The sequence below is a fragment of the Bos javanicus genome, chromosome 8, assembly GCF_032452875.1.
Source record: "Bos javanicus breed banteng chromosome 8, ARS-OSU_banteng_1.0, whole genome shotgun sequence".
NCBI lineage: Eukaryota > Metazoa > Chordata > Mammalia > Artiodactyla > Bovidae > Bos > Bos javanicus.
Window position 1 is genome coordinate 66,519,926 of NC_083875.1, and position 26,532 is coordinate 66,546,457.

At 39.0% G+C, this 26,532-nt stretch overlaps 1 protein-coding gene across 3 annotated transcripts in view; it reads left to right on the plus strand.

Moving 5' to 3' along the window:
* LOC133252845 (contactin-associated protein-like 3) overlaps positions 1-26,532 on the plus strand; it is a 236,558-nt gene that overhangs the window by 114,561 nt on the left and 95,465 nt on the right. For all 3 annotated transcript variants that reach the window (XM_061425821.1, XM_061425822.1, XM_061425823.1), the window contains exons 4-8: positions 4,432-4,579; positions 14,846-15,049; positions 15,986-16,161; positions 17,225-17,368; positions 21,443-21,704. In XM_061425821.1, the coding sequence (XP_061281805.1) occupies positions 4,432-4,579; positions 14,846-15,049; positions 15,986-16,161; positions 17,225-17,368; positions 21,443-21,704 (934 nt within the window). The remainder of the gene's footprint in view (positions 1-4,431; positions 4,580-14,845; positions 15,050-15,985; positions 16,162-17,224; positions 17,369-21,442; positions 21,705-26,532) is intronic.

Here is a 26,532-nt window from a genome sequence, read left to right on the forward strand (position 1 = left end):
TAAAGAATTCACTTGCAATCCAGGAGCCGCAGGAAATGCAGGTTTGATCTCTGGGTTGGGAAGATCCTTTGGAGAAGGAAATGGCAACCCACTCCAGTATTCTTGTCTGTAGAGTCCCATGGACAGAAGAGCCTACAGGGGCTACAGTCCATGGGGCCTCAAAGAGTCAGACATGACTGAAGTGACTTAGCATGAGCTCACATACAATAAACTCTGGGCCAAAGCTTTTGACTATGTGGATCACATTAAACTGTGGAAAATTATTCAAGAGATGGGAATACCAGACCACCTGATCTGCCTCTTGAGAAATTTGTATGCAGGTCAGGAAGCAACAGTTAGAACTGGACATGGAACAACAGACTGGTTCCAAATAGGAAAAGGAGTACATCAAGGCTGTATATTGTCACCCTGTTTATTTAACTTATATGCAGAGTACATCATGAGAAATGCTGGACTGGAAGAAACGCAAGCTGGAATCAAGATTGCTGGGAGAAATATCAATAACCTCAGATATGCAGATGACACCACCCTTATGGCAGAAAGTGAAGAGGAACTCAAAAGCGTCTTGATGAAAGTGAAAGTGGAGAGTGAAAAAGTTGGTTTAAAGCTCAACATTCAGAAAACGAAGATCATAGAATCTGGTCCCACCACTTCATGGGAAATAGATGGGGAAACAGTGGAAACAGTGTCAGACTTTATTTTTCTGGGCTCCAAAATCACTACAGGTGGTGACTGCAGCCATGAAATTAAAAGACACTTACTCCTTAGAAGGAAAGTTATGACCGACCTAGATAGCATATTAAAAAGCAGAGACATTACTTTGCCAACAAAGGTCCGTCTAGTCAAGGCTATGGTTTTTCCTGTGGTCATGTATGGATGTGAGAGTTGGACTGTGAAGAAGGCTGAGCGCTGAAGAATTGATGCTTTTGAACTGTGGTGTTGGAGAAGACTCTTGAGAGTCCCTTGGACTGCAAGGAGATCCAACCAGTCCATTCTGAAGGAGATCAGCCCTGGGATTTCTTTGGAAGGAATGATGCTAAAGCTGAAACTGCAGTACTTTGGCCACCTCATGCGAAGAGTTGACTCATTGGGAAAAGACCCTGATGCTAGGAAAGATTGAGGGCAGGAGGAGAAGGGGATGCAGAGGATGAGATGGCTGGATGTCATCACTGACTCGATGGACGTGAGTCTGGGTGAACTCCGGGAGTTGGTGATGGACAGGGAGGCCTGGCGTGCTGCGATTCATGAGGTCGCAAAGAGTCTGACACGACTGAGCGACTGATCTGATCTGATCTGAACAGGTGGGAAGCCTGGGAAATAGTAAAGAATCCACCTGCCAAGCAGGAGAAGTGGATTTAATCCCTGAGTCAGGAAGATCCCGTGAAGAAGGAAATGGCAACCCACTTCAGTATTCTTGCCTGGGAAATCCCATGGACAGTGGAGCCTGGTGGGCTACAGTCCATGGGGTCGCAAAGAACCAGGTGCAACTAAGTGACTAAACAACAGAACAGTAAACACTATTAAAGAGAGGTTTGCCAGGATGACTGGAGAAGTTACATTGGAATGCACTTCCTGTGTGTTGGAGTTTGTGCTATGTTTATGCAAGCTTTCTCACGTACATGTAAGTCTTTTTAAAATGAATATGTCATTAGTAACATATCTGTAATTGATGTATATGTCTACAACAATACCATCCATTTTTTGGCTTCCCTACTTTCTGATATTTACATTAAAAAGAACACCATGAAAAAGAAGTCATACTGCTTATAACAAGTTTCTTTGCTCTCATGCTGACCCCTTCTAGCATGAAGCCAGATTCCCACAGTTGAGAAATCACACCTCTTATCTTGTGGCAGGTGGCGTTGATGTGTTTCCCCAAGCAGCTTCTAAATGCTGATAACTTGGGGCACCCTGACAAAGCACAGTGAACACAGATCAAAATTTGAATCCCCATGATCTTGTCCTGGCCACAGTGGAGAATAGCTGTCCTGCCTGCATAGACTCTTCATTTCCTTAGGCTTGAGTTTTGCATTGGTGGTTCAGCAGTGAAGAATCTGCCTACAGTGCAGGAAATGCAGGTTCAATCCCTGGGTTGGGAAGATCCCCTGGAGGAGGGCATGCCAACCCACTCCAGTATTCTTGCCTGGGAAATCCCATGGACAGAGAAGCCTGGCAGGCTACAGTCCCTGGGGTTGCAAAGAGTCAGACATGTCTAAGTAACTAACATTTTTGCATTTATAAGTTAAGGGTTTTGAACTAGAACACTGGTCAGATCCCCACCCCACCACCTCTCAAGTTTTAGGGTCTAGGATTCTTTTTTTTTTTTTTTTCTTTTTTTAAATTTTATTTTATTTTTAAACTTTACATAATTGTATTAGTTTTGCCAAACATCAAAATGAATCCACCACAGGTATACATGTGTTCCCCATCCTGAACCCTCCTCCCTCCTCCCTCCCCATACCATCCCTCTGGGTCGTCCCAGTGCACTAGCCCCAAGCATCCAGTATCGTGCATCGAACCTGGACTGGCAACTCGTTTCTTACATGATATTTTACATGTTACAATGTCATTCTCCCAAATCTTCCCACCCTCTCCCTCTCCCACAGAGTCCATAAGACTGTTCTATACATCAGTGTCTCTTTTGCTGTCTCGTACACAGGGTTATTGTTACCATCTTTCTAAATTCCATATATATGTGTTAGAATACTGTATTTATGTTTTTCCTTCTGGCTTACTTCACTCTGTATAATAGGCTCCAGTTTCATCCACCTCATTAGAACTGATTCAAATGTATTCTTTTTAATGGCTGAGTAATACTCCATTGTGTATATGTACCACAGCTTTCTTATCCATTCATCTGCTGATGGACATCTAGGTTGCTTCCATGTCTTGGCTACTATAAACAGTGCTGCGATGAACATTGGGGTACACCTGTCTCTTTCCCTTCTGGTTTCCTCAGTGTGTATGCCCAGCAGTGGGGTTGCTGGATCATAAGGAGGTTCTATTTCCAGTTTTTTAAGGAATCTCCACACTGCTCTCCATAGTGGCTGTACTAGTTTGCATTCCCACCAACAGTGTAAGAGGGTTCCCTTTTCTCCACACCCTCTCCAGCATTTATTATTTGTAGACTTTTGGATCGCAGCCATTCTGACTGGTGTGAAATGGTACCTCATAGTGGTTTTGATTTGCATTTCTCTGATAATGAGTGATGTTGAGCATCTTTTCATGTGTTTGTTAGCCATCTGTATGTCTTTTTTGGAGAAATGTCTATTTAGTTCTTTGGCCCATTTTTTGATTGGGTCGTTTATTTTTCTGGAGTTGAGCTGTAGTAGTTGCTTGTATATTTTTGAGATTAGTTGTTTGTCGGTTGTTTCATTTGCTATTATTTTCTCCCATTCTGAAGGCTGTCTTTTCACCTTGCTAATAGTTTCTTTTGATGTGCAGAAGCTTTTAAGGTTAATTAGGTCCCATTTGTTTATTTTTGCTTTTATTTCCAATATTTTGGGAGGTGGGTCATAGAGGATCCTGCTGTGATGTATGTCAGAGAGTGTTTTGCCTATGTTCTCCTCTAGGAGTTTTATAGTTTCTGGTCTTATGTTTAGATCTTTAATCCATTTTGAGTTTATTTTTGTGTATGGTGTTAGAAAGTGGTCCAGTTTCATTCTTTTACAAGTGGTTGACCAGATTTCCCAGCACCACTTGTTAAAGAGATTGTCTTTAATCCATTGTATATTCTTGCCTCCTTTGTCGAAGATAAGGTGTCCATATGTGCGTGGATTTATCTCTGGGCTTTCTATTTTATTCCATTGATCAATATTTCTGTCTTTGTGCCAGTACCATACTGTCTTGATAACTGTGGCTTTGTAGTAGAGCCTGAAGTCAGGTAGGTTGATTCCTCCAGTTCCATTCTTCTTTCTCAAGATCGCTTTGGCTATTCGAGGTTTTTTGTATTTCCATACAAATTGTGAAATTATTTGTTCTAGCTCTGTGAAGAATACTGTTGGTAGCTTGATAGGGATTGCGTTGAATCTTAGGATTCTTTTTGTACATCCTGCAAGCTGACATTGTGCTTGTTTGTGCTGAAAGTGAGGTTGTGTGTCTTGACTACTTGGAGATTAGGAAATGATTTAGGTGGGGGCTGAGCCACTTTCTAAAAGCAAGTCTTCGAAAGCAGCAGGTTTATAGCCAGTTTAATGGTGCCATTGAAGCTTAAACTACCCTACAAATAAGGAAAGTTTAGATGGTGATGACTAATCCAGGCATTGAAGTGAGATTGTCACATGCCTCAAAAATTAGGAGAGTTGCTCTAAAGCAGCCATGAATTTGCATACTAACAAAGTGAAGCTTTGTTTGCCATTATGAGCCTGTGAGGTGAGAGCAGGAAGATGGTGTTATGCAGACACATTGATTCCTTTCTCTGTTTTCTTTCAGGGTTTTCCAGGAAACACAAATGCAGACAGTGTGGTACACTACAGACTCCAGCCTACCTTCGAAGCCAGATTCCTGCGCTTCCTCCCCTTAACCTGGAACCCCAAAGGCAGGATTGGGATGCGGATTGAAGTGTATGGATGTGCCTACAGTAAGTGGTGTTTATTCCTCAAATGAAGGTTTTGGTGGAGTGCTGTGTTCTAAACACTAAATTGAAAACGGAACTTGACTTTTCAGCTTTTTAAATATCTGTGCAGGCAGAACTGATTTTATGGAAAGTCTTAATAATATTACAGTTATTTTAAGGTTGAATTCGGAGAAGGACCCGAAATGAGCTTTAAAATCTTAGATTGTCAGAGGTTAGCCGAATACCTGTTATATAGCAGGCACTTCATAAAATAAACAAAGCTCAAATCAAGAGCAGTTGTATTTATTGTGATTGATGGAATGATCCTCCTGTGGGAAAACAGGTAAGAACAGATGTCCCCATGTTCCCTGGTCCCCATGGTGACTCACTTTTCTCTCTACTTGCGTCGCTGTGGAAACTTCTTTTGAACATCATTTATGTTTTATGTCTTCCGGCTTTTCCCCACTGACAATAAAAATAAAGATGCTGGCAGTCAATTTGAGCATAAAGACAAGCGTAAAAGCATTCCATGAAATACATGGGGGATCAAATCTACAGCTGCCATTTTGAAGGTCTAGAATATTCTGGTATTTTGTAAGTGAACACAAAAATGAAAAAATTAATTTAAAATATAATCTTCTAGAAAACTGGAAGAGTGACCTGAAGAATAAGTTGGTTGGGAACATCTTGGGGTTTTTGTCACACTTCATTCTGTCCCTGATCAAAGTATTAACTTTGTATAGAAGTGTAACCATAAGATATACCATACACAGGATATTTAATATGTCAAATCCTACCCCCTGCAACATTTTCTCATTCAACTCCCACTCTAACCAAATGAATTCAGTATAGTAGTAACCTCACTGCTTCAGAAAAGAAAGAAACCAAACCTTTGAGAAATTAGATATTTGCGAGAGCTATTACATATTGGATCTAAGATTTAAAACTGTCTTTTTTCCTCATTTTGTATTCACGACTACCATTCTATTCAGACATTGATTTCTTTATTCCCTCACTGGTCATATGTGAATTTATCTGCAGAGAACTAGGTTGTATGTGGAGGATGCTTTTGAGATTATTTATTTCTTTGTCAGGAGTTTATGAGAAGTCATAAAATTATACAAAGCAAATATATTGTAACATGATGATGGGGCAAGGGGAACAGAGGGGTTGGGTTGGAAAAGGAAACTTTTTCAAAACAATTCAGTTTTCAAAATAAAGGTCATGGGCAGTGAGACGGGGGTAGGGATGGTGCTTGTTAGACAAAACAACATATGTAAACTGGGGGAGTAGGAATTCAGTGTTCCTGTGGTGCAGGGATGGCATGGGTGTGAGTTGTTGAACAGCGGAGATATCAGCTCCACTTTGATAACCCCCATAGACAATGGGTGGTTCTGGAGCTGAGGCTCACCCAAGCCACCCATCCCACATTCAAGGGTCACCTTCAGCCTCTGTTTCATACCCCTTCCTAATGGCATGTTCTACTCTGGCTCTGCTTCCTAACCCCACCTCAGCTCTCTAGTGTTTATGAGTCCTTGGACCATTCAGCACGGATGGTGCTGGGTTGCCATCAACCTATTTTCCCTCTTTCTGTATTTCCTTCCATCCTTTTGGTTCTGGGGTCTGTCAGTGTGCTCACTGCTGTGATGGCTAGGATGCCTGATATTTAGAGTTTCTCTTTGATCCCATGAAATTAATGTCTCCTTCTCCCATTACTCTGTAAGCAACTTCAGGTTTACTGACTTCAAAGCAGAACATGCTCTTTGATGGGGATTTGCTGTTAGCTTGATGTTCTTGGTGAAGAGATATTACTCCAGTTTCTTGGGTTAGAGGTCAGTACCAGGAAGATCAAAGCTGCGTGTCTGGTGCCTGGAAGGGCCAGTTGACTGTACAGCTGTCACAGAACCTGCGTGCATCCTAAATTCAGCAAACATGAACTGTTGGGCATAAGGGACTCCTAGCATAAAAATGCAAATAGGAAATAATCATCACTTGTAAAACAACACAGAATATATTTCTCAATATTAGTGGCTCTGTTTTGTCTTCATTCTTATTATTAATAATGATTGAAGTGTAGCACTTTGCATTTTTATTTTTGGTAGTAATTTAATCTGATTTGGTTTATAGCTCAAAGTGATAATTATTATCTTTTTTTCATGTGTACTTCCTCTGCCCTGTTGTTAGTGAGAGAATGTCTAGATTGCTTATCTCTTTTTAGTGTCATCTTTTTACATTCCATTTACAATGATATTTACTATTCCTATAAACACTGCATACCTTCATGGCTTCTTCAGTTGGCATATATATTTTCACTAACTGAAAAGCCTTTCCCCCATTTCTAGAGTAAAAGTGGAAAGTGTCAGGTCTTCTTAGAGTCCCTACTAACCTACACACCAAGGCCAGGATCTAGCATGAGACTCTTCACTTTCCCCTGCCCCTCGCCTCTCTAGCATTCCCATCCAGTTAAAGTTAACATTTCTTATGGACTTGTTCTAGGCTATATATTCTACTCAAAATTGTTCTCTGAGCTTTCATCCCATTTCGTAAGTTTTCAGCAACATTTACATACAGTCTGATCAATTCCAACTTGACATCCTTGACACAGGTCTATGAAGCCCCCGACGTCTGCTCAGTTGCTTCAGTCATGTCCGACTCTGTGCAACCCCATAGACTGCCACCCACCAGGATCCCCCGTCCCTGGGATCCTCCAGGCAAGAACACTGGAGTGGGTTGCCATTTCCTTCTCCAATGCATGAAAGTGAAAAGTGAAAGTGAAATCGCTCAGTCATGTCCAACTCCTAGCGACCCCATGGACTGTAGCCCACCAGGCTCCTCCATCCATGGGAGTTTCCAGGCAAGAGTACTGGAGTGGGGTGCCATTGCCTTCTCCACAGACATCTAGCTAATTCTCTGCAGTTTCACCATCATTTCTTTGATGAGATTTTTTTAGTCATCTTTTGATTCTTTCCTGCCATTTACTTTGACTCCACATGTTCATATTCAGTGTCATTTTCAAGTGTTCCCTCGTCATATTGTGTTGTATTAGCCCCACAGTTGTAATGAAATTTTATATTCATCACTGTGTTTATTGTTGGAGTGAGAGAGGGAAGAAAGGAAGAGAGGAGAGGAGGGGAGAAGAAATGAGGGACATAGTTCATGAATTCAGAAATGTAGACTAGATAGGCACAGAATGGGGATCCCCTTCGGGGTCTACAGTCATCCAAGTGGCACGTCCGTCCTGTGTCAAATCATGCATTGAAAATCAAATGGGTTAAGAGGGAAGAGAAGAAGGGACTAGAACATGTACTTGCCTGTTTTAAAACCTTGTGTTTATTTTACTTAAAAAAAAATACATTGATTGTTGCAGTGAAAAATGTTCTTTGTAACAACCGCACCATGTGTCAATGTTTATAAACCTGTTCCTAATGTTTTATAAAAATAAAGAATGTTTATTTTGTAATATTTAGGGAGAATGTTGAGAGAAAAGTCTGCATATGGAACTTCCTTCTGTTAAGCACTGATTCTACTCGAAGTAGATTTCAGTTTCAAAAATGCATTAATAGGAATAGAGGAACGTAGGATGAAAGGATAAGTAGTCACCATGACAAATAAAAACTCCGGAAGTTAATAATGATCTTTAGTCATATGAGAGAATGCTGATCTGTATTATACATTACAATTATGGAAAAAGAAAATATTGAAACTAGATTAGAAAAAGTATTAGTTCAATACATGTTTACAAAACTTTTACCCCATGCAAGCCACCCTGCTGAATAAAGTGAATAAGGCACAATCTCTGTTCCCCAGATACTAAGGAGTGAGTAGAGGTGAAGGGAAATGCCTATTCTTTGTAGATCAAATAAATTTGGGCATGGATTTCTCATTCTCAATTTGTGTCCAAGTATAAAGATTCCCTGGAGAAGGGAAAGGCTACCCACTCCAGTATTCTGGCCTAGAGAATTCCATGGACTGCATAGCCCATGGGGTCTCAAAGAGTCAGACATGACTGAGCGACTTTCACTTCACATAAATAGAAGATGGGGCTTCCCTATTGGCTTAGTGGTAAAGAATCTGCCTGCGATGCCAGAGATGCAGGTTTGATCTTTGAATCAGGAAGGGCCCCTGGAGAAGGAAATGGCAACCCACTCTAGTATTCTTGCCTGGAGAATCCCATGGACAGAGGAAGCAGGAGAGCTACAGTCCATTGGGTGGCAAAGAGTCAGAGATGACTGAAGTGACTTACTACTAACAATAATGATGTAGCCCATGCCCACTGTGGACTAGACATGTTTCAGACATTGCTGTACATACTGTATAGATAAGTTTTTTAGTAACAATATACTTAGTGTTGTGTGGGAGAGACTTCTTTATCCTTTTACAGGTGAGGAAACTGAGGCACAGAGAGGTTGAGTAAGTTTTCCACTATGGAACCAATATTCAAATCCTTACAGGACAACTTCACAGATTCTTTCTCTGAGCAACTGTTCTGTGTTATGAAGGGCTGTTTGTGGGACCAGATCCAGAGGCTCTAAATATATCAGCACTAACTTATTCTCCCTCCTGATAAAATGGCAAGCATGTGTGGGGTTTTCTTTAATAATATTGTTACTGATGCATTTATCAAAATATAGCCTTAGTTAACAAAGCAAATGTTTATAACATGTGACATTGGAAAAACACTTCCTATTTTCAGCTAAATATCACATTTCCCCTACTCTTTTTGGAATGTAGGTTCTGTACTCTTACAATAGAGGAAACTATTGCTTTCTATTTCAACACATAATGAGTGACTTCTGTGTCAAGTACCCCAATAGTTTAAATAATTGAATTGCATACAAAAGCATTTTATAAATATGAGGATTTCTTGTAAAAGTTAAGTATGATGCCAATTGGTAATTTAATGCACTATTTTGGTGTTTTCATTCAAATAAATATAGTGGATTATTTGTATTAGTTGTGGGCATATAATATTTGATTTGCTTTTATAGGAGTACAATAGCAAAAATTTTATGCTTAGGGGACTGGTGGAAACGAGTTCATCTTGGCATTCATTACCAGTAAGCCCTGAGACATGAAAGTTGGCTTCTGCAGGTCATGGCATGATTGATGATTTGAAGCTAAAGGGAGCCTCTACTTAGTGGAGATTAAACTCAAGGAGGATCACAAAGTGTTCTCCCCCATTCATATTGGGAGAGGTCATTGCTGCTGACTTACTGAACAAAATACTCTCTATCCCAAAATATGACTATCTTAAAATTTTTTACATTTAGCTTTTACGAATCATGTTTCAGTATTTAGTGCTAAATTTAAAAATATACATATATATTGACTTGCCAATTTGTTTTCAAATATTCAGATTAATTTATGAACACTTGGTGGTGAATGATATTTTATAAAATAGATTCTGTTCAATGAGGCTTATTATAACTGAGTTTCCAATCTAAATATTCTATGTGATCATGTGTATTCTTATTTGTTGTGTGGGCTTACCTGGAGGGCTTCTTGGTTAACACTGCAGCCCAGTTTTTGAACCATGGTTGGCGACTTTCCAATGCCTATGTGTAAATTTTGTATAAAGAGTATTTATTGTGTGATAGTTTGATACCTAGATGATCTTGATTCTTTGCATTCTTTCTTTCCAAACACTTTCACCAGAGAAGTCTTTGTTTCTCCTATCTCCATCCTGAGCTCTAAAACATTTCCTTGTCACTGTAGTTTCCTAGCAACCCACAGTAAGACATTAGATATTATAGGTGTGATCTGTTTTTTCCTGATAGTAGAAATGAGAAAGTGAGGGAAGAACTGTCAGTTCCAGGAGGGCTGGGCCATATCTGTCCTCTCCTGTTTTGTCCCAGCATCCAGCAGAGTTTGTAATACTTGCATCAATATCAACTGAAAATAAAGCTGTGCTTGTGGAATGGATGGAAATTAGTTTGAGGTTGGGGGATAGGGAAGATGGAAAGAAGTGTTTTTTTTTAATAAAAAAATTTCGTTATACCAAAGCAAAATCCTGGGCAAAGTAGAATTTGAAGCTATGGAAGACTGTGTATAGAAACCAGTCTTTTATATTATACGCAGAAATATATAGCCAGGAGAAGAAATATTGACCTATTCTTTACCTCATAAAATATATATTCGAAAATAGAGTATATTGAATTATGTAATAGGAAAGTCCACAAAAATAATGACATTTGTGATTTCCTATATAAAATAGGATTTTTGATTTTTCAATCATAGAAAAGTCACAAAATGTCTGGTTGTGAGTTCATTCTTACTGCTTGAACATCAGGACCCAGGTCCAGAAATAATCGCTAAGTGGTTCTGCTGAGTGGGGATGGCAAACTTCTGTAAAGGATCAGCCAGCAAATGTTTTTTGGCTTTGCAGGTTCTTATACTCTCTGCCAACTCTTCTTTGTTTTCAAGCTTGATTCTTTTTAAATAAATCTTGAAAAATTAGCTCGTGGGACTGTACAATAACAGGCTGCAGCGTGATGTGGATGGTGTCAGATGAAGGGAAGTTTAAAAGTCTGGATTTCTAAAAGCAATTTTTGAATTTTATCTCTATAGTAACCTCTTCAATTGAGCTCAAGTTATTATCATTTAAGATTTTAGTTAAACTGTTACAAGATACATGATTTTTAAGTGGTTACATATCTGTATTATAATTTAGTCACTTTAGGCTTAAAAAAATCCATCAAAATACATGTTGAATCTGCCTCATAAAATATAATTTGATGACTCACATGTGGTTAATTGTTCTAGAAACTAGTGTTAGTGATCATGTTAGAGAGAGAGTCAAAACATTAGGATAAAAGAATTTTTTTTAAGCCATGTTTTTGTGTTTCTATCACATAATACATTTTTCATGACTCCATTTTGCCTGAGGAGAATATTCTGGGAAATATAATTTAGGTGATTTGGAGCAGTGGTTCTCAAAATATAGGCATAGATCAGCAGCATCAATATCACAGGGGACTTTTTAGAAACCCAGATACTCAGGGCCGCCCCCCTCACACATACACACACCTGGTCAGTCAGAAACCCTGAGATGGGACCCAGCAGTCTGTGTTTAACAAACACTCCAAGAGATTCTGATCCCTAGAATATGAGTATTACTATTACAAAGCAATACAGCAAGAGGGAAGATGAGGAAAAAAATAATTCAATCAAAATAATCCTGGGAAAATCACTTACAGAAAAAAAATTTATCGACTGACTGCAAAAATAAGCATTGCCTTTCAGTGACACATAAACTATACTGCAAAAATGTGAAAGCATTTAAATTCTTTACTGTCAAGTTTTCATTAGTTTATTATTATCTTATACTCTAAGGGACACATTTGAATTTAACAGAGTTATGTTTTTATTAATCATGTCTATTTAATTATGCAACAAAGAACAATTGTTTGATTATATGGCTTAGAGACAGAGTTAAGAGTTTATATATTTTACATTTTATATGTGAATCTAAGAGAAGAGGTGGCAAGAATACACAGAAGAACTATACAAGAAAGATCTTCATGACCCAGATAACCACAATGGTGTGATCACTCACCTAATAGCCAGATATCCTGAAATGTGAAGCCAAGTGGGCCTTAGAAAGCATCACTATGAACAAAGCTAGTGGAGGTGATTCCAGTAGAGCTATTTCAAATCCTAAAAGATGATGCTGTGAAAGTGTTGCACTCAATATGCCAGCAAATATGGAAAACTCAGCAGTGGCCACAGGACTGGAAAAGGTCAGTTTTCATTCCAATCCCAAAGAAAGGCAATGTCGAAGAATGCTCAAACTACCACACAATTGCACTCATCCCACATGCTAGTAAAGTAAGGCTCAAAATTCTCCAAGCCAGGCTTCAACAGTATGTGAACTGTGAATTTCCACATGTTCAAACTGGATTTAGAAAAGGCAGAGGAACCAGAGATCAAATTGCCAACATCCACTGAATCATTGAAAAAGCAAGAGAGTTCCAGAAAAACAGCTACTTCTGCTTTATTAACTATGCCAAAGCCTTTGATGGCGTGTATCACAACAAACTGGAAAATTCTGAAAGAGATGGGAATACCAGACCACCTGACCTGCCTCCAGAGAAATCTGCGTGCAGGTCAGGGAGCAACAATTAGAACTGGATATGGAACAACAGTCTAGTTCCAAATTGGGATAGGAGTACATTAAGGCTGTATATTGTCACCCTGCTTATTTAACTTATATTCAGAACATCATACAAAATATCAGACTGGATAAAGCACAAGCTAGAATCAAGATTGCCAGGAGAAATATCAATAACCTCAGATATGCAGATGACACCACCCTTACAGCAGAAAGCGAAGAAGAACTAAAGAGCCTCTTGATGAAAGGGAAAGAGGAGAGTGAAAAAGTTGGCTTAAAACTCAACATTCAGAAAACTAAGATCATGGCATCTGGGCCCATAACTTCATGACAAATAGTTGGGGAAACAATGGAAATGGTGAGAGTCTTTATTATTTGGGGCTCCAAAATCACTGCAGATGGTGACTGCAGCTATGAAATTAAAAGACACTTGCTCCTTGGAAGAAAAGCTATGACCAACCTAGATATTGTATTAAAAAGCAGAGACATTACTTGTCCAACAAAGGTCTGTCTAGTCAAGGCTTTTTTTTTTTCCAATAGTCATGTATGGATGTGAGAGTTGGACTATAAAGAAAGCTGAGTGCTGATGAATTGATGCTTTGAATTGTGTTGGAGAAGACTCTTGAGAGTTCCTTGGACTGCAAGGAAATCCAACCAGTCCATCCTAAATGAAATCAGTCCTGAATATTCATTGGAAGGACTGATGCTGAAGCTGAAACTCCAATACTTTGGCCACCTGATACGAAGAGCTGACTCATCTGAAAAGACCCTGATGCTGGGAAAGATTGAAGGTGGGAGGAGAAGGGGATGACAGAGGGTAAGATAGTTGGATGGCATCCCTGAATTGATGGACATGAGTTTTGAATAGGCTCTGGGAGTTGGTGATGGACAATGAAGCCTGGCATGGTGCAGTCCATGGGATTGCAAAAAGTCGTTTCAGTTCCGTTGACTGAGCGACTGAACTGGACTGACTGACATGAATCAAACTTCTGCATTTTTCAAAAGGTACCTGCATAAAATGGATGATTCTTTTTAAGTTGTGAATATAAAGGGTTTTCTGGAAATAGTTAAAGTGAAGTGAAGTCGTTCAGTCATGTCCGACCCTTTGCGACCCCATGGACTGTAGCCCACCAGGCTCCTCCATCTATGGAATTTTCCAGGCAAGAGTACTGGAGTGGGTTGCCATTTCCTTCTCCAGGGGATCTTCGAACCTGGGTCTCCCGCATTGCAGGCAGATGCTTTACTGTTTGAGCCACCAGGGAAGCCCACAGATTGAAAGAAATGAAAGTTGCTCAGTCATGTTGGATTCTTTGCGACCCCATGTGCTATACAGTCCAGGAATTCTCCAGGCCAGAATACTGGAGTGGGTAGCCTCTCCCTTCTCCAGGGGATCTTCCCAACCCAGGCATCAAACCCAGGTCTCCTGCAATGAAGGCAGATTCTTTTCCAGCGGAGCCACAAGGGAAGCCCTGGAAATAGTTAACCTGAATGAAATGCAGGTCCATGTACACATTAGACACAGAGTACGTGGCAAAACAATCTTCCTAGTGTGCTTAAGGTACAACACAAAATAGCTGTGCCCTTGTGCTGTCACTGGATCAAAATGTCGGAATAAAAATACATCCCTGTTTACTGAGAACCCTTTAATATGGTCTGCAGTAGTATTTAGTATATCTGGTATCTTTATGTGTGTCTTTTATGGCCAGACAAAAATATATTAAAGTGACTGCTTATGTGAGAATTGTTAAAAGTCAGTTTCTGGTTCAGAAATAATTAAGCCCTTTACATTGAATGACACTATTATTAATTTCTTACCAGTCTGTGAGAACTAGTATAGCTTTTCAGAAAAACAGAAATGTTGAATGATTATTAAATGTACAGGGAGATTTTATTCAGGGGAAACTGACTTTAACTTTTTTTCCTGATCTTTGTTATTTACAGGATGGAAATAGGCCAGTAAAAGATAGGAGAAATTGAAATTAACCAACATTTCTAGATGATACATTTTGGGGAAGATGGAAGAAAAGGCAAATAGTGGAGTTTAGATATGTCAAATATGTTAGATACTCTAAACAAGCCAGAGATATGCTATGTGTGTATATCTGTGTGCTGACTTACACATTTCAACGCACTGATAAGACTGTATTATAATTAGACCACATTAATGTCTTCCATTGTAGGATCCGAGATGGTTCATTTTGATGGGAAGAGTTCTTTGCTGTACACATTTAATCATAAATCCATGAATCCAATCAAAGAAGTTATTTCTCTGAAATTTAAAACCAGAGAGAACAATGGGATTCTACTCCACAGAGAAGGACCAAATGACAAACACATCACCCTGGAGTTAGTTAAAGGAAAACTCATCTTATTCCTTAATTCAGGTAAAAAAAAAAAAAAAAAAAGGTGTTTTGGGGAAATACTATTTAGATGAAAGTATCCTTTGTGATGGATTTTTCTTCGCAGTTAAGTAGTTAATTTAAAACCAGAGTACTTTTGGATGTGAGGGTGATCTGGCTTGGCTAGAAAGGTGTTCCCTTCCTCCCTCACAGCTCCATGTGTGTTCCTCCCAAAGCTGCGCACTTGGTTGAAGAGGACCACCTTCTCCTCTAGAGGAGGGCCATTCTTTGGTCAAGGGTATATGCGTAGCTTTGCTTCTCTGCTAGAACCTCAAAACAAGCTCTCAAGGTCCATTTGCAGGAGAACGTAGGGTCGTCAAGCTTCCAAGACTCCAGACACATCCAAATGAGGCATTCCATGTGGCAGTCTGCCTTTCTTTAAAAAACAAAACAAACATACAACAAAAAAGAACACTTTTGTGAAAAAAAGTAGACCCTATAAATAATTATTCTGAAGACCAAAACTGTCCAGACAAATGGACACGTGGTCACCTACAGAGCTATACTAAGAACAGCATGTGTGCTCTTCAGTATGCTTTTATGTAAAAAGTTTTATTTCTTGATAATCATGTAAGATCAGTAGTAGATGCTCAATAAATAACCTGATAATATCATGATGACAAGGGTGGCTTATCGGAAACTTTTGAAGTAGTCCTATGGATGAGGACCTAGGAAGAAAATATTTTCAAGAAAATTGAAAATTCAGTACATAATAATAATAAAACAAGTTAGATAGAAGATGCTACTCAATATCAAAGAAGACTGTATTTAAGATTAAGATAAAAGCAGCTCGCCAGTTCTTGGGATAAAAGAATGTAAGGAAAGTGTAACTGATGTGAAAAATGCTAAACCTGAAAACACTGAAGAAATCATGGTATTGAGCTGGATGGAACGGTGCATTTACACTTCTTCTCTTTTCAGGTCATGCTGACTTGCCCTCGCCTGATGCTCTCATGCTGGGCAGTCTGCTGGACGATGAACACTGGCATTCTGTTCTCATTGAGCTCCTCAGTACAGATGTCAACTTCACTGTGGATACACACACTCATCATTTTCGGGCAAAAGGAGAGTCCAGCTATGTGGATCTCGATTATAAGGTGTGAAATGACCTTTTAAGTATTACAGATTTTATAATTTGATTGCAGTGTAATCTTCTAGGGAAAATACTACTACGGTGAAAAGTTCCCTTTCCTAATAATTCAGAACTCTGATAAAATATTTCTTATGTGTGGTAACTTCACACTGGAAGATACATGCTCAAGCTATTGAGACATTTTATTCCTTACAGATGTTAGTCTTCACATGAGAGTAAATAGTTGTTAAATTTAGGAAATCCATACATGAAGAGCTACCAGTTCAACAAAGAATATTTTTAAATGCATTTGTTCACACAGTTCTGTATTCCATCTGGTGTTTGGCTGTGAATATTACCTTGGAGATTTCTTTGTTTTAGGGCAATCCTAAACAGAATTAGCTACCTAGGATAATTTAGAGAAGTAATCCACATATATTCCAATCTGAATTTTTTAAGTAACAAGAAAGCCAAATGCACAGATCTCAGAATACTGTTTCTTGGGGTTTTTAAACACCAGACGATATTTGCAGCATGTTGCCCACGTGTGTCTAATATACACTGAAATGCATTGTTTGTTCTGCCAGTTCTGCTGAGCACATCTGTCAGCAAACCAGGTTTCAACATTCACTTGGTATGAGTGGCCTCAGCAGCAGAGACCAGCTGGAGATTCTGGTCTTAAATGATATTATTAGTGGCTTTGTAATTCTCATCTCTCAGAGTTGTGGCAAAGAGCAGGATCCCACAGTCTAGTTTATAAAGTCGAATATCATCACAGTAGGCTGCCTTGTCACAAAAATCGAAATTTACGATGGGCATAAAGATGCAATATTCCCCATCAACAAAAATAACAGAACTATATGAGTAGCAGCAAATTATAAGAAGGATATTTAATATATTTATCTTAGTGTAATAAATAAAGCATTGGTAAATACATATAAAACCTCCTTTGAAATTAGCATGATAATATAAAATAATGCCAAGCAGATTTGAGACAATTACCATTATACCCAATAATCATACATGTTTAGTCAGATAATCAGAAAATCATTAAACAATGTTATTTATGTCATTTTTTTCTTTCTAAGATCAGCTTCGGAGGGATTCCTGGTCATGGAAAATCAGTGGCATTCCCACATAAAAACTTTCATGGCTGTTTTGAAAATCTCTATTATAATGAAGTGGATATCATTGATTTGTCCAAGAAACACAAGCCACAGGTCCTCATCATGGTAAGAAAGTCTATACGCAAGTTCAAGAGAAAAGGGAACTGCAGTTTGATTGATTCAGCTTTAAAATATACCTCTTCTGAAGGCAGGGAAGGTACAAATCACGTGAATCGTTATCCTTAGATATCCTTGGGGAATTGGTTCCAGGATCCCCGAATTGGAGCAATGGATGCTCAAGTCCCTTGTATAAAATGGCACAGTATTTGCATATAACCTAGTCATATCCTCCCATATACTTTAAATCGACTCTAGAATATGTATAGTACCTAACACGATGTAAATGATATGTAAATAGTTGTAAATATAATGCAATTGTTATGTGAGTAGTTGCTGGTGCTGGTCAAGTTCAAGTTTTGCTCTTTGGAATTTTCTGAAATTTTTCTTTCTAAGTATTTTCCCGGTTGGTTGGTTGTATATGAGGATGCAGAACCTGGATATACAGAAAGCCTACTGTACTTTTTTTAGTTTATGTGTGGTTTCATTTTTATGTGTTCGTGGAAATAGATGAATAGTTTCACAAAAATGTTAAAGTGCAATCATATTAAGGCATTTTAATGCAGTGTTTTTGTTTTCAATTGGTTTCTTCCTTCTTTCTCCGTATTCTCCACATGGCTACAGTCCCTCTGTCAAGCTGGGATGTTACAAAGCTAATATTTGTCCTTCCTTGTTTGGTCTATAGTAATGGAATCCTCTATAGATAGATAGACTCATACTCACACATGTATTTATGAATCTATATGCTTCCACATTTGACATTGTTTACAAAAAAATCATTTTATAAAAGTTTTTCTCCATCTAGATTTTTTGATTCAACAATACCTTGTAAGAATTCTTTTCCATTATCAGGAGTAGTTCTACATTAGAATGTCCACATCACTATCCATTAGGAAAACGTACCATTATTTATCTAGTCATTTCCTACTCAGGGCATTGCTTTATCTCAACTTTTTTACCACTATAAGCTGACAGTTGCACATGTGTGCTCAGTACAGGGGCTTCCCTTTTGATAGGATAAAATTCCAGAAGTAGAATTTCTTGGTCACAAATTTTATACAGTTTTACATTTTAATAAACGTTGTTGGATGGCCTTCCAAAAAGCTATAATATGACATTGTCCACCAGCAATGTATGTTAGAGCCTTCCATCCCATCTCAGGCAACCCTCATATACCCCTGCCAGCTCAAGGAACATGAACTAATATCTCTTTGTTACTTTGTGTTTATGGGACTACTGGTGAATTAAATAATCTTCTCACCTGTTTTTTGTCCATTTGGACTTGTTTTTCCGATCATTGTTCACTCTTATTCTTTTGCCTAATTTTTATTTTATTTCTTTAATTTTTGGTCAATTTACAAGACAGTTTTATATTTGATAGATAACCCTCTGTCATTCATGGTCCATATATTTTTTCAGATTTATCAATCTTATATTAAATATTACATAATATGTTGAGTTTATAAATATTTTCACTTATATGTGGTCATTAGGTCTGTATATTTCTTTATAGCTTTGGAATGTCTCTAAAACCCTATAATATATACATAGTCTCATGGGTTTTCCTGTAAGAATTTTTAATTGGTTTTATTTAGTTTTTAAATAAAAAAAACCTAAATCTTTGATATTTATTCTTTATGTGATATAGGATTAATTTTTGTATTCTACCTGATAGATATCCATTTGGTCCTACACTATTTAATAACTAACCCACACTTTATCCCACATAGTTGAGTTTCCTTACATACTAAGTTTTACCAGGTGGCTCATTGGTAAAGAATCCACCTGCCAATGCAGGAAATGTAGGGGATGAAGGTTCGATAGCTGGTTTGGGAAGATACCCTGGCAGGGGGAAATGGCAATACACTCTGGTATTCTTGCCTAAAAATATCCCATGGACAGAGAAGCCTGGCCAGCTAAGTTCATGGGGTTGAGAAGAACTGGACATGACTGAGCACACATACTGGAGAAGGCAATGGCACCCCACTCCAGTACTCTTGCCTGGAATATCCCATGGATGGAGGAGCCTGGTAGGCTGCAGTCCATGGGGTCGCTAAGGGTCGGACACGACTGAGCAACTTCACTTTCACTTTTCACTTACATGCATTGGAGAAGGAAATGGCAACACACTCCAGTATTCTTGCCTGGAGAATCCCAGGGATGGGGGAGCCTGGTGGGCTGCCGTCTATGGGGTCGCACAGAGTTGGACACGACTGAAGTGACTTAGCAGCAGCAGAGCACACATACATGCTAGCTTTATTAATATGTAACTATATAATGTATATTGTATATTATATATATGTATTATAGCTATATATTATATATTAATATATAACTAATATATTCTCAGATGTTTTTGTGAGTTCCTTATTCTGTCCCACTGCTGTGTTTATTCCTATACCAATAACACACGGATCTGCTTACAGTAACTTCATAGTATGCTTTGCTATCTGGTAAGTTAAGTTCTGTCTCACTGGCTTTTTATTTGTATTATTTTTTTTGGAGAGGAAGAGTAATGTTTGGGTATGTATTCTGCTATCTGAAATCTATAGAAAAGTTTTTAATTTCAGACAAAATTCATGTAGAAGGTTTAATTGGAATTATATTGACCCCATTCCGTCCAAGCACTATGATTAAAAATAGTTTGTTCCTGGAGCAGTAGACATATCATAAGGATTAAAAATGTCTTTAAAAACAGAATTATATACAAATAAAAACAGCCTGCTAGACAGATCAGATCTTAGGCTGGGTGATAGCCTTGGGTGATTTGGTTTGTAAGAACTTCAGAGAAGAGACCAGCCTACCTGTGGCAGGACCAGCCTGGCCACATTCTTTTCTTCAGACATGCAAAAGCACATGCCCTACCTATAGTAAGATGTAGCTATCACCTGAGTGACACACTTATAATCACATTTACATAATCAAGACAAGTACAAGAAAGTTCTTGGAGTAAGTTATCCTTTGTGCTAGCCTTCACATTGGAGAAAAACATCTAGCACCTCAAGAGAGGAAAATTGTCTATGTTGTATCCCACACCCAGCATTGTTGCTATTGTTGTTCAGTCACTCAGTCGAGTCTCTTTAGGACCCCATGGACTGCAGCATGCCAGGCTTCCCTGTCCTTCACTATCTCCCACAGTTTGCTCAGATTCATGTCCATTGAGTCTATACGGCCTTCCAGCCATTTCTCATCCTCTGTCGCCCACTTCTCCTTCTGCCCTCAGCATCAGGGTCTTTTCCAATGAGTTGGCTCTTCACATCAGGGGGCCAAAGTATAGGTGTTTCATCGTCAGTCCTTCCAGTGAATATTCAGGGTTGATTTCCTTTAGGATTGACTGGTTTGATCTCCTTGCTGTCCAAGGGACTTTTAAGAGTCTTCTCAAGCCCTGTTCAAAAGCATCAATTCTTTGATGCTCAGCCTTCTTTATGGTCCAGCTCTCATACTGGTACGTGACTACTGGAAAGACCGTAGTTTGGACACCCAGCATTAAGTCTGGGAAAGATTTGGCTCAGGATTCCTTTGCAAATGCTTGGTAATGGAGATAGACAGTTCCTCAGAAACTCAGAAATAGGTTTACCCAGCTAAACAGCACTTTTTCTTTTCATTTTTATATTTATATATTTTTGGCTGCATTGGGTCTTCATTGCCCTTTCGTTGCTGTGCATGCACGGGATTTCTCTAGTTTCTCTAATTGCATTGCATGGGCTTCTTATTGTGGTGTCTCATTGTGATGTCTCTTGTTGCAGAGCGTGGGCTCTAGGGCTCACAGATTTCAGTTGTGGTGCATGGGCTTAATTGCCTCACGGGATGTGGGATCTTAGTTCCTGGACCAAGAGTCGAACCCACGTGCCCTGCATTGACAGGCAGATTCTTAACTACTGGGCTACCAGGGAAGTTCTTGAACAGTGCTTTAAGGGACCTATAAGGCAAATCTGGATTTAAGTTTGATGGGGAAGCCTCATTTTAAAAATCCTAGATTGCTGAATTGTTGATAAGAAATTCAGTGTCTTGGAAAATCTGTTGTCTGTGAAATGAAAGCATTCCAACTGTGCTTTCCTAAAGTCTGTTTCACTGTGTTCACAGGGAAATGTGTCCTTCTCCTGCTCACACACGCAAACTGTCCCCATGACTTTTCTGAGCTCCAGGAGTTACTTGGTGCTGCCAGGCATTTCCAGAGAGGACAAAGTGTCTGTGATCTTCCAATTTCGAACATGGAACAGAGCAGGACTGTTGCTGACCAGTCAGTTTCACCATAGGTCAGGAGCTCTCATCCTTGTTCTTAGTGATGGAAAACTCAAGCTGAGTCTCTCCCAGCCTGGACATCCAGCCAGGGACATCACAGCAGGTAATAAACGTCCTCCCTGAGATAACGCATAGGTATTTGTTGTGACTATATCTTCTTGCATGTAAACCTAAGATGGGTAATCTTTAAAACAAATGAATGGCTGAATACATAAGATAGTCATAATCCTACTAGAGAGAACTAGATTGCTTTTTCCTTTGAAGTAGGTAACTCCAGGCTGTTGGTGTGTCAATCAATATGATGTAGCATAATTATCAAAAAGTTTAAAAATAAATGATCATAAACTTGTGGTTACCAAAGGGATAAATTAGGAGTTTGGGATTGACAGATATTCACTACTATTAATAAAAAATGGGTAACCATCAAGGACCTACTGTTATAGCACAGGGAAGTTTACTCAGTATTTTGTAATAACCTATAAGGGAAAAGAATATGAAAATGAATATGTATATTTATACATATATATATGTATATACACGTGTGTATGTATGAATCACTTTGCTGCACTCTTGAAGCTAACACAACACTGTAAACCAACTATACTTTAATAAAAAATTAATTAAAGAAAAAAAATTATTTGTAAGTTTGAGGTAGAACCTAGAGGTAAACTTGAATTACTAGAAGGCATTAGACTATCCTAAGGAGTCTTAAGAAAATAGATTTCTTTCAGCTGTCTTTTAAACCTATATACACATTGATTTTCAAAATATTATAAGTTACTTTTCTTTCTTATGTCTGAGCCATTGCTTCCTTTGTTCCTACTTGTTTTTGGTGAGGCTGCTTCTAAATGGGTGAATGTTCTATAGCTTTTTGAGAAGAACCTGTTTATTTCTAGACTCACTTCTGAGTCGTGTTATTTTTTAACTTTGGGGACTGCTTTACATTTAAAACTGATAAATTTAAACCTAGGTAGACTCATGGCATGTCATTCCTTGAAGGTTTCATGTGGAAGGACTGTCTTGTCTGATCTCTGGTTATCAGTTTGGGACTGAAAAGCTAGGAATGAAGACTAAATTTTCCTTTTTTTATATAAATAAAAAAACATATATATGACGATTAGCATGTAAATGAACAGAGTCGACAGTGTCAATTCAGATTCAGTCAACTGCTTAAATCTTGGCTCAGTGGTAAACTATCTGCCTGCAACGCAGGAGCCACAGGTGATGTGGGTTCAATTCCTGGGTCAGGAAGATCCGCTGGTGGAGGAAATAATCCACTCCGGTATTCTTGCCTGGAGAATCCTATGAACACAGGAGCCTGGCAGGCTTCAGTCCATAGGGTTGCAAAGAGTCAGACGTGACTAAGGCAACTTAGCATGCACACATAATTTACATGTAATATGAACTAAAAGAGATAGCTTTTTAGTGTTGTTCATGTGGGTACACACTGTCCTTCCCCCCCCCCACACACATATATATATGTCAGGTATTGAATATTTTATAAGCTGGCACTGACACAACACATAAATATTTTATTGCACTATTTTTAAAGGTTTTACAGTGTAATGTGCCATTTTTCAGAAGCAAACCAAAGGTGAATTTCTTGAGATGCTTGCTTCTTACTTTAGCAACATTTGAAAGGGAATCTTTTATGTAGTTGAAGTAGATGGAAAGTAAGACAGGCTGCAAAATTTTTTCACTTTAAATGTTGTATCAAGTACCCAAATGTGTACCAAACTGAAACTTAAATTTCATTAAATGATATTGAAAAAGCATCTTGTATCCTATTTCCAGGTTGTAGATAATTTTTCCTAATAGTTATCTCAAGACAGTTCTGAAGAACTGGAGAAATGTACCAAAGGTGTAGATTCTAGTGCATATGTGTTTCTGGGGCAGGGCTAAGGAAGTGGGTCATAGAAACAGAGGAAAAGTGGGAGCAATAAAGGAAAAGGAAAAAATGAATGTCTGTATTCACCCTTTACGACCGAGGATGAGATGGCTGGATGGCATCACGGACTTGATGCACATGAGTTTGGGTGAACTCCAGGAGTTGGTGATGGACAGGGAGGCCTGGAGTGCTGTGATTCATGGGGTCGCAAAGAGTTGGACATGACTGAGCAACTGAACTGAACTGAACTGATTCGCCCTTTATAAGAAAAGACACAATTCTACCCTTTGCCGTGTTGTGTGTAGTGCTATGGTCATTATCCTGTTATTAGAATAAATTATTTGATTTATGAGGTGGTGTGTGAGAGGACTCCTCTCCCTTGCATATTTCCAGGTCTGCCTTTGATAAGCAGCCCACTTGTTCTCATGAAGCCTCAGGGTCTTCATCTTTAAAATGACACTAATCAGTGTTATGGTGAGAATGCAGGGATTTAACATATCTAAACGCTTGGCACCATAGGGTCAATCAGTAATAACACAATAACCATTAGTTACAGTATTTCAACACTAGCACTACAATCATGGCATCACCCCCAAGATTGAGGCCTTTAGAGGGATTGGAAGGGTGTGGTAGAATTAGCATCATATCTATAGTTGCACAAATCAAAAGTCCGAAATCTATTTTCTGGTCTCCATCCATCCTTTGACAATCATGTTGCCTGGGAAACAGACTGTCCTTTCATCAGAAGTGGGCTGACTTGAAATCACACTGAAGAAAAACAAAGGATGAGATTTATAATGGAGAGAAGGAGACAATGAATATAAATGCCTGCATTTTATTTTTAAATTAAAATGGCTAATTTTTACTAAGAACAGTCTTGTGTCACATAAACGGATGACATCTACTACAAATTCAAGATATTCTGGAGTGCTTTCTGCAAATTCTCCATGTGAAATACCTCAATATGCTAGATCAGTGGTCCCAGCCTTTTTCTGACACCAGGGACTGGTTTTGTATAAGACAGTTTTTCCACAAACCTGGTAGGCATGATCAACTCCACCTCAGATCATCAAGCATTAGATCCCAGAGGCTGGGGACCCCTGTGCTAGATAGAGAAAGACAGAGAGAGAGAGAAAGTGAGACAGAGAGAGAGAGGGAAGGAAAAGGTGGTTGGGTGAGGGAGAGAAAGGAAATATTTCACAAAATCAAACTAGGTTTTAATGACAGATTTTAAGTGAATATAGTTGTTATATTGACAGGTATACGATATAACAATTAAGAGAAACCCCAAATGATAAGGCTGAAAATAACATATAGAGAGTTTTTTTTTCTGGTTCATCCTCTTTAGCTCTCAGATTACAGAACTTCTTTCAAAACTTTATTTCAGGTTCAGTTTCATAATATATGTTTTAAGTGTCTAACTTGAATCCTCCATATGCTAGTTTTCAACTTTTCTCATGATTTTTCATGAACGAGTGTTGAATCTTTGAAAATGCTTCTGACTTCACCAATAAAAAACAAAAAGCAAGAGTGCAGCATTTTTACTGTCTGACATGGTAGTAGTAACTAGCGACTTTAAAGCCATCCCCTTCCTGAAAATGAAAACGTCTGGGGATGCATTCTAATTAATATTTAACAGTATGAGAAAAACAAAATTTTAGCTGCTTCACAGCAGGATCTTTGAACTTCTGGGTCATGCTGGAAACATTTCTGGCTCAAGTGGATCTTACATGTGTGCTAAGTCGTGTCCGACTCCTTGTAACCCTATGGACTATAGCCCACCAGGCTCCTCTGTGCTTGGGATTCTCCAGGCAAAGATACTGGAGCGAGGTGCCATTTCCTGCTCCAGGAAACAGAGTGGTTTGGAGTGGATTAGATTGGAGTGGATATTGAACTGGATTGCCATTACTTCCTCCAGGTGATCTTCCTGATCCAGGGATCGAACCCATGTCACCTAAGCTCCTACATTACCGGCAGACTCTTTATTGCTGAGCCACAGGGGAAGCCCCAAGTAGATCTTGGTGGTGGTAGTTTAGTTCCTAAGTTGTGTCCAATTTCTGTGACCCTGTGGATTGTAGCCTGCCAGGCTCCTCTGTCTGTGGGATTCTCCAGGCAAGACTACTGGAGTGGGTTGCCATTTTCTTCTCCAGGGGATCTTACCCACCCAGGAATTGAACCCAGGTCTCTTGCATTGCAGGCAGATTCTTTATCAACTGAGCTATGAGGGAAGCCCCAAGTGAATCTTGAGTCCAAGTCATTAATGAGAGATCCAGCAGGAAAAAAAAAAAAAAAAAAGCTGGTTTGAAGAGCATTTGAAGGACATGGATTTACATGGTCACATGGGTTGTAAATACCAAAATGTGATATGAATTAGACAGGACTGGTTAACTTTCTACCAGAAATATGCACTTACTTTTGAGGGGTAGACTAAAATGCCCACTATTCTCTAACATAACTTCTAATTCATAAGATCGACTTCTAAACTTACAGAGCTGTAAAGAGTCTGTGCCTTTAACATTCGTAAACTGTGTTAGTTAAATATATTGGGACATACCAGAAGATGCTCAGATTGGAGTCATTCAAGCTCACTAGTACACTCAGTCAGTCAGTCAGATCAGTTGCTCAGTTGTGTCCTACTCTGCGACCCCACGGAATGCAGCATGCCAGGGTTTCCTGTCCATCACCAACTCTTGGAGCCTACTCAAGCTCATGTCCATCGCATCAGTAATGCCATCCAACCATCTTATCCTGTCTTCCCCTTTGCCTCCTGCCTTCAATCTTTCCCAGCATCAGGGTCTTTCCAATGAATCAGTTCTTTGTTTCAGGTAGTCAAAGTATTGGAGTTTCAGCTGCAGCATCACTTTCCAATGAATATTCAGGACTGATTTCCTTTAGGATTGAGAGGTTGGATCTCCTTGCAGTCCAAGGGACTCTCAAGAGTCTTCTCCAACACCACAGTTCAAAAGCATCAATTCTTCGGCTCTCAGCTTTCTTTATAGTCCAACTCTCACATCCACACATGACTACTGGAAAAAAAATAGCT